A 9,452-nucleotide genomic window follows, 5' to 3' on the forward strand; every position below is an offset into this window, starting at 1 on the left:
AGGCAGGCTTAAGAGCTTAAGCACTCATAGGGTAGCAATGTTTAAAAAGATTGCGCTCGCCTGTTTGCCTACCTCGGTCCATTTCTCTAATCAAACCGCTCCTCGGTAAGGACTTGTAGGGGCACATTGTTAGCGATGGAGGCAGAAAATTGAACTTGCTAATAGAGGGGGAGTTGTTAAATTCTTGTCCTGGCGAGGTCATGCCCAGGGCAATTAGCAGCTCTCACGAAGAGCCCGGTGCTGCTCCCTGTGCTCCGCTCCCCGGCCAGCTGCCGAGCCGTGGAGCACTGGGATCACGCAGCAGGCAAAGAAGATGGGAGCAAACAGATTTCATCCTTTTAGACTGTTTTATTAAACAAAGCCAAGCAAAACAAAACCAACCCCACCAGTCGATACGCCAGCTCCTTATGTACGCAAGACCCCTTTCCACAGCTCTGGGGGAACAAAAAAGGCCGATGCGTAAATGAGATCAGTGTCGGGAGCGTTACGCACATGAATATTTATCAAGGAAGACCAGACAGGGGCAAATTGGGTGCCCTCCTGCAGCAGCAGGAGCTCGGTCATCAACAAGTGGGAGGGAAGGGGTAGGAGAAGGGTCTGGTCCATGCCTTTGCCTGGGCAGGGGCATGCGGGACGCAGGCAAAAGGCTGTGCCTGCGCTGGAGCCATCGGTCAGGAACGACGCTGAGAGGCTCCTGGGTTTTGGGACAAAAGCTAAGTACAACACAGCTATGAAGCAAGCATACAATGCCTCTACCAGCCATGCAATCAGCTTGCAAGCTGCAGTTTAGGGAAAAAAAACTCTAAAGAATTAACTGGAAGTTGTTACCATTCCTTGGGCGTGCCAAATGCTCACGATAAATCTTTTTCCTGAAGGAAAAAGCAAGGTTAAATCAAACTACAAAGCCCATCAAGCATGAGATTTACAGCAATCTAAAAGGGTTACGGGTTCATTTCTTAAACAGTTGAATTATGGCTGCTTCTGGGTATGGATATATTAAGCACGCTGACCCCCTCAGCGCTGCAGGGAGTTAGGGGATGAGCAGCAATGGAGAGATCGCGCTGGTTATCGTTTTTATGTGCATTTCAAAGTCACTTCCAAAAAAGAAGATGAGATAGTAGTTGAGTATTCCAGCCACGGACATGAGGAACAGGAACAAAATGATGCGCTTTCCAAATAAGTAACCGGGAGTGCTGAGGAGACAGAAACGGGGGGAAGCAATTCGTTAACGTACGTCACATCGCGCGAGAAGTCCTCAGACTTCAGCCTCTGCTGTTGAGACCAGCTGAAAGGTCTTGGGGGCTGAGATGGAAGGGGCAAATTTCTGCTCTGTCTTGCATTGCAAGGCAGCTGCGGGCTTTCGAATGCCATTTTTGGCATCCATTTGGGTCTGGATTTGGCCTCCTGTGCTCAGCATAGGCTGCTGCTTACGCTGCAGAGGGGCTTGTGCGTCTTCTCGGCTGTCACAGGCTGTGGGACAACCTTGTTCCATGTGCGTGTAATGCTCTTTATTAACATAAAAAGACAAAAAAAGTCCTCACCTCTGAGTCCTTTCCCCGAGGTAGCCCACGAAGTACTTCTGCCTCACAAACAAGTACATCAGGCCGGCAAAGGCGGCAGGAGCTGGGTGAAGGGTAAAACAAGGCGTTAGACAGCAGCACAGATCTCTCTGTACGCACTGTCCCCATCTGCCGCCCGGGCTGGTCCGGGAAATGGGAACCTGCAGCCTTGGGCTGTGGGATGAGTCCTGGAAGGAGGACAGAGACCTTTGCGTGGGAAAAAGAGCACTTGCCTTGGCCTCACACAGCTTTTCTGAAGCCTTTGTGGGTGTAATCCTGCCACAGCTCTGCCCGCTGCAGAAACCCGGTGTGGGTCGCGCTGGGCTCAGGACGAAGGGTGCCATCTCAGGCACTGCTCTCACCACAAATAAAAGGCAGCCGACAGAGGCACTTCTCTAGGAGCAGGTGGAGGACTGTGCTATGGTCCAATACCCATTTCTGAGCACATAAAAAGGGGCTTTTCCCCTTTTCCCCACACCTGCAGGCAACAGCCCTCCTCCTGGTTAGGAAACTCCTCTCTTCCAGAAAGAACAGCCACAGACCCCAGGAAAGTACTCATCTTAATTTTAGTAAAACTCAAATTGTATTAAAAGGGATCATATTTAGACATGCGGGTAAATACTCCTGGGCTGCCCTCAGCACCGGGAAGGGCTGGCAGCTCTGGCAATTTAATCAAATGAGCCCATTTGCAGACCCAGGGGTGAATAATGGAGCATCCAGCATCTGAGTACTAAACCCTCCACCCAAACCAGAGGTGTCTCATCCATAATACCTATATGGGAAATGTCGCTGGCCCCCACTGTCCAGAATCATGCCTGGGAACACATCTGTTGGCATAAACCGTGCCAGGGAGTGTGCTGCTAATTAAACAGCACGGGTAGCTGCAGGACGGCCGAGTGAGACTGGTCCCCCCACTGCAGGAGAAGTTGTTCCCTGGGAGCATAACCTCCGAAATGTTCATCATCCCCTGCTGAAGGCAGTGCAAGGTCGAAGAGGGAAAAAGCTTGTGCGTTAATTACCTTGGCTGCAGAGAAGGCCGGCGCACCAGAGCACGGCCAGAAACGTCGGGTACGCGTGTCCGCAGTTCTGGCTAGAAAGGAATTTGTCAGAGAGAGAGATCAGGACACGGGGGAAAGAGAAGCAAAACTGACGTGTTTCACCAGCCAAGGGTGGCGGGGGGTGAATTTGAGCTGCGCTAATGCCGCTGCGGGTGGGTTTTTGCCCCAGGCCCCTGCTCTGCCTGCAGCAGGCGGCAGCCAGGGGGTGGCTGGTGTGTCTGTGCCCAAACACGGTGGCAACCTCACCCCCGGGTCTGCTTCCCTGTTTGCTCACTGGGATAAAGGATGCCTTTGTCCTGGCTGATATGGAAAACAAACTGCCCCGCGCACACGCCTGGCACCTGCAAAAGCTGCTTTCCTCCCCCAACCTGTTTGATCATGGCACGTGTATAGTAGATGCTGTGTGCTTTATTGGCCTGGAAAATCCTTGTAATTAAGTCATGTTAATCAAGTTAGTTATTGGCATTGAAAGGTGCATGAAACCAAAAAAAGGAGAATCGCACCGCAAATGGGAGTGTCTCACAGAGTTAACGTGCCTCTGCAAGGGAGCAGGAATGACTGTGAGACCCCACCTGGAGTACTGTGTCCAGGTCTGGAACCCTCAGCACAAGAAGGACATGGACCTGTTGGAGCAGGTCCAGAGGAGGGCCGTGAAGATGATCAGAGGGCTGGAGCACCTCTCCTATGAAGGCAGGCTGGGAGAATTGGGGTTGTTCAGCCTGGAGAAGAGAAGGCTCCGAGGAGACCTCATAGCAGCCTCCAGTACCTGAAGGGGGCCTACAAGAAAGCTGGGGAGGGGCTGTTTGCAAGGATATGTAGCGATAGGACGAGGGGCAATGGCTTTAAACTGGAGCAGGGTAGGTTTAGATTAGACATTAGGAAGAAGTTCTTTACAGTGAGGGTGGTGAGACACTGGCACTGGTTGCCCAGAGAGTTGGTGGAGGCCCCATCCCTGGAGACATTCAAGGCCAGGCTTGATGAGGCTCTGAGCAACCTGATCGAGTTGAAGATGTCCCTGCTTACTGCAGGGGGGTTGGACTAGATGACCTTTAAAGGTCCCTTCCAACCCAACACATTCTATGATTCCATGATTCTATGACTTCTAGCTGCCTCCTTCATCCCGGATTTCTTTCCGAGGGGGAAGTACTCTGCCCTTGGCAGAGGTTGCACACCTGTGAAGGGCAGCACTTGGACATCCCACCCAGTTTCAAGCACAGCATCAGTACTTCATGGGTAATAAAAAATATTTTATGTTCTTTTCTCTTCTATGTTGGAATTAATTTTCCCCTCTGCTCTCTCTGAAGGGATGTCAAAGACAGGAGGTACGGATGTGGCGGAGAAGCGGAGAGCCACGTGTCAAGGGAGCTGCCCAGGGACCGAGGGGTTTGTATGAGCTTGGCCACCAACCTGCTCCTCAGCAAGTCAGCGTCTCTCCAATGGCTCTTTCCTTGTGAGCGGCAGTGCCCTTGGGACCCCAGCTGTCCTCATATCACGCTGCCAGCATCAGCCGGGGGAACGGGTTCCCAAATTAAGGGACATAATACACCTAAGGGCTGCAAGTCCAATATAAATACAGCACCCGATGTCCAGAAAGGAGCTGGGCCCACCAGCAAACATACTGGAGAACTGCAGGTCTAAACCATCACAGCAATGCACACAGCAGTGGGACTGCAGAGCAAAGCCTTTGAGGGCATTTGGAGCCCACCTTTGGACCCCAAAAGGGTTCAGATTAAACCCTAACAAAGAGAGAGATGAACTCCACTCTGCCCCCACTGGCTCCTCAGGGCTTGTCTACTCACTTGGCCGTGTAAACGCGGTCAAAGGCTGAAGATCCCGGCCGCTGGAACCCTTTGCCATTGCAGTGTTTGCTTTCATGCTCCAGTTTGCTTGCAAAGAAAGCTGTTAAAAAAACACAGAGCATTCGATCTGAGATGTAATTTGGCGATACTGCAGCAGCTGGTCTTTGTGGGATCAGCTCTGTTCTCATGAGCATCAAGGCTGGATGGCAGGAGAGGATGCGAGTGTGTGGAGGTGCAGGATGTGGCCAGGGCGCTCGCTCCATCACCGTGGTATAACCAGGCCCTCTGTGCAAGGGCATGGTGCGATGTGACCTCAGACATCCCCACGTGTTTGTATGTGACTGACAGCAGGCCTCACCTCTGGGCCCTGCTTCATCCCTGCATGGCACATCTGGCAGCCCGCACCTCTGCTGCTGCAGAAGTACAGCCCAGACTCCGTCCTTTGTGCCCCCACAGCGGAAAAAAGCTTTTTAGACAAAGCTGCCAAACCCAGTTCTCACTCTCTAACAGAGCAGGGAGACAAGGGAGTCTCTTCTTTTTTAGTGATACCCGTTCGCCAAACCAGGGGCACCCTGTGGAGCTGGTTCCTTTCCCAGAAGGCCTCACTGAGAACCTGGTCCTGATGGCTGATTGCCATGTGTCCGTATGGTGTGTGTCCTCCTTTTAACCAACAGTGCTGCGTCAGAGTGTTAGCTGCTGCAAAAATGCAACACCTCAAGATAATGTATCATGCGCCTGACAAACACAGTTTACCTGATGACACTAAAGCAGAGACCATCAATCATGTGTCTAAATGGACCAGGCAGAGCCCTGACAGGCTACAAGCTGCAAGCTTCGTATGGTCATGCATCCCATCTCGGTGTACCCAAATCTTTCTCCAGTTTAGAATATCAGCCAGATATATATAAAAGATAACCCATCAGGAAAGATATTATTATAACAATAAAAGTGCATCTTGATAAACTGCAGGATTTAATCCCTAGAATCTGAATTTTTCCCCCTCCCTGATTCTGTAAGTAGGTCTTTTGTATTTCCATTGCCTTCACTAAAAGCTACTGAGTGACTTCCTGGGTACATACAGCCTTTCTCCAGAAAAACCCACCGTGCTTTAAGCCAGCATTCCCACTTTAAGCCAGGCTGCAGACCCTCCCACTGTCACCAGCGGGGTGCACTGGCCGGTTCCTGGAGGACCTGGCCCTGGGGGACCCAGAGCAGACAGCACAGCCACCAAGAGCTCCTGGCATCTCCATCTGCATGCCACCCCAGCCTTTGGCATGGAGCTATTAACCTGCCTACGGTGTCTAAGAGGACCTAGTTGAAGAGGACTAGGTTGGATGGCAATTTTTTGTACAGTGGAAAGCTGCTGTGATGGAAAACCACTTCCTGCAGGTCTGGGACTGCATGGGCTCAGTGGGATATGTAGCATACCCCCTCGCTTCCTTTTAGCATGTATGTGAAACCACTAGAACATGCCACAGCTTTTATAACGGAGTAAACTATATATATCTCCCTTTCTGCTGCTGCAGTTGCTTCCACTTCCCAAATGCCAGTGTGCCACTGCAGAGAGGCTCCGCAATGCCAGGAGCCATCAGGCTGAACACAGACGTGTCCAACGTGACAGAGGTCACTGAGGACAAGAACTTGGAGGTGCTGGTGATGACACTCCTGGTGCACAGTCTCTGGGATCGGGGCTGGGCAGGCATGGGTGTGCTGGGTCTCCTGGGAAGGGTCTGGCTGTGGAGGTCCAGGCATCTGTCCTGGAAGCTCTTACTGTCTCCAGCATGGTCTATGGATCCTTGGTCAACAGACTGGGCATTAGGGTACGGTTATCATATACACCCACATCACGGATGAGTGGCAGGCTTTGTCTCACCTCATTTCAGAGACATTGAGAAACACTGGGGAGATGGACGTTTTCCTTCTGTAAACAGTGGGTGGCAGAGGGAAATAGAGGAAAGGCACCTCCAGAGGTCAATCCATCCCTCAGAGAGCTAGTGGCATGAGAGAAACCACCCCACCAAAGGGCTGATCTTTGTCCATTGACTCAAGAAAGAGCTTAGACAACCACCTCACACAAGACATCCACCTTTTCTTTAGAGAAAATGCCTGGGTTGATCACCTCCAACCCACTGTTTTTCCTCAGGACCACGTGGACCCCCAAGATGAGGGCAGTGAATTGGAAGGGAACCCAGCATGTAACTGTCAGATGGAGAGGTAGAGCCTCTTGCTTCAAGTGAGCTTTTCACCCCGGGAGTGGCTCCCCAGTTGTGTGTTTCCTTAGCCCTGTCAACCTCACATGCCCTGCAGCCTCCCAAAATCTCCCCAGAAGGCAGCCCAAGAGGTGGGTCCCAGCTGCCTGGGGCTCAGCCAGGCTGAAGCTCTGCAAAGGACTGGAACAGAGCTGACAGATCACATCCAGGGGTGGCCCTCGCTGTAGGTTTGCAGTCACATCACAGCAGCATTGGGATCCTGTTAGCCTGGCACTGGGGAAATGGGAGACTACAGCATGAAGCAGCTTGCAACACCATGGTTATATTTCCTGGTCTTTACCCTGAAACCCAAGGCAAGAAGTTGGTTTCACAAGCCGACATAAGACGACTGAGTGGAGCAGGGCTGGAGCTGAGGGGTTTAATTCAGCTCAGCTGCACCAGGAGTTGATGCCCTGAGGTTCCAGGGATGCACAGGCTGCCCTGAGCCTGAACCACTGCAGTCCCGCTCTGGTACAAGAGCTGAATCCAAGCCTGGTTGTTTCACAAGTTCATTCCAACACAAACCATGTGCTGATACTCCAACCTAGCCAGTGCTGGCAAACGTGCAGGTTACCCCTTCTTTCTGTGGACTTCACTTTGCTTCCTCCGTCCTGATCTGCTCAGCGATGACCACTGATTTGCCCTGAAAGCTGCTGACTTGCAGCATTTCTCTGATGCAAGAACAAAACCTAAAGCTACATGTGTGACTCAGTGACATCCGGCCACATAAACCACTCTGTAGGATATGGAGATTCCTGACACAAACAAGGTGACAGTAAATGGACAAGGTGACAGTAAATGGACAGCACCACAGCCCACCTTCAGCTTTGGCAACAACAGCATCCACCCGAACTGTTTTCTAATCCTGCAGGAAAGAATACAAACCCTAATGTACTTGGTACTGGTTTCATGTACTAAGCAGATGCCCAAGTAGTTTGCTGAACCAGAGGCACAGCAAGAGTTCAGTACAACTGATACGCCCTGACGAGCATTTCTACTGCCTTGTGTGTTGCATTCGTTGCAGGACTGCGTATCAGCCCGGTCTTCCTAGACAGAAAGCCAGGGAGGAGGAAATCAAACGACGCGAGGTCTGAAATCGTGGTCCGGGGCTGTGTGCCACTATCTTGGCACGCAGGGTCCCTTGCCAAGTGCCGCGCTGCCCGTTCGTGGCGGTTGGGTCAATAATCTCACAGACAGATTTCCATGAGATGAAAATGCCCATCAGGCGGGAAGGCAAATGCTCAAGTTTCAGAGTGAGAGGAAATAACTGTGTATAAAGTCATCTGGTTAAATAGCAAGAAATGTATATTGGACACACTTTTTCAATTGCAGTATGTGCTCTGATCTCTATTACGTGCCGTCTTCTGTGACATCACACACTGTGCATTTACCAGAAAACAGCACTGGGTTACACGATGTGGCATTTAGTGCCTGTGTCGAAACAAAACCCGTCTGCACCTCTTTTTTTTTTTCGCTCTCTGACAGCCAGGCTCACGCTGAGGCTCCCACCACTTCCCCTCTCTGCAGCAGCCCAAGAACAGGCCATTTCCTAGGACCGAACGTGGGGTTTGCGCTCAGCGGGAATCTCCCATTCATACCAAGAAGCCTTCACAGAAGATTTCTAGCACTTGTGTCAGCTCCCCGCGTCCCACTGGTAACTCTCCTTGGACCTGGGCAATCTCAGTGCAGCTGGGGCAAAGCCCACTGCCTTCTCTGTGTATCCTGGGCAGAACTTCCTGCTAAAATGATTAAGTATTTTGTAAGAGATGACGATCAGGTTAAAATCAGTTTTGCACAAGACTTTTTGGTTTGTTTAAAAAAGCCTGAAGAACAGTAGGGACTACAGAGGACTGAATAAGAGCTAAAAAAGGAAACTTCTCCATTGCAGGAAATGCGCAGTCTCCTTGGGGCTGCAGTTAACTGAGATTAGTGGGACTGTAGGACCTGGAGATGCAGGAAAGCAGAAGAATTGCCTGCCCACAAGTAACCCGGACAGACTCCCCCGAGGAGTCGGTGCAGTTTCGCCCCCTTCGCCCAGCTCCGTGCAAAGGGCTGACCCATGGCAGCCCCCGGGGCCCCGGCCCCTGCCCGTGGCTGGGGAGCAGCCCCAGCTGCCCACATTAGGGACTTTAGCCAGGAAAGCAGGTCTCAGTCCACAAATCAAATTGCATATTTTCACAGGATATCTCAGCATATTAGTCCTTTCGTTAGCTGGCATATGTACAACAAACTCACTCGAGAATATCACAGTAAGACCGTGTGACTGCCAAGATACTGCAACATCGGCATGCAAGATTTTATGCTTAGAAGATAATTTCTAAGGCCAAAGCCATGCCTAAGCACACATGCACTTATAACCAGAGATTATTTATCCAAAGATCACATCAGCATACATCATCCTGAACTTTTCTCAGCTCCCTTTTAGCCCTTAAATAAATGCTTATTTTCATCTTACCATTCTGGACAACACTTATCAAGGTGACGATGGCGAGCAGGACAACACTTCCCAGGGTTTCCTGGTCCATTTCGCGAGTGGGCTGGTGGGGTGGACGGTGCAGCCTCAGCGGCAGCTCAGCCCTGCAAGCGCAGAAGGAGGAAGTGAAGGTCTTTCTTATCTTGAATCGCGAAACATTTCCTATGGCTTCACAGGAGAGTGGCAGCACCCTGCGCTCGGGTGGCTGTGACAGCCACACAGCCACAGACTCGCTCACTCACTCATCATATACAGATGAAACCCAGAGAAACAGAAGATTATACGTCCGTGATCTAAGAGGGTATATGATGTGG

At 51.2% G+C, this 9,452-nt stretch overlaps 1 protein-coding gene across 1 annotated transcript; it reads right to left on the reverse strand.

The window, feature by feature from the left end:
- Window positions 1–328: 328 nt before the first annotated feature.
- Window positions 329–9,452, reverse strand: ALOX5AP (arachidonate 5-lipoxygenase activating protein). The gene is made up of 5 exons (XM_074572954.1): window positions 9,121–9,452; window positions 4,417–4,516; window positions 2,579–2,649; window positions 1,542–1,623; window positions 329–1,193 (listed from the first exon to the last, which is right to left on the reverse strand). Exons 1-5 carry the CDS (start codon window positions 9,188–9,190, stop codon window positions 1,031–1,033), a joined length of 486 nt encoding a protein of 161 aa, XP_074429055.1. The 5' UTR covers window positions 9,191–9,452; the 3' UTR covers window positions 329–1,030.

The sequence above is a fragment of the Larus michahellis genome, chromosome 1 (genome assembly GCF_964199755.1).
Source record: "Larus michahellis chromosome 1, bLarMic1.1, whole genome shotgun sequence".
NCBI lineage: Eukaryota > Metazoa > Chordata > Aves > Charadriiformes > Laridae > Larus > Larus michahellis.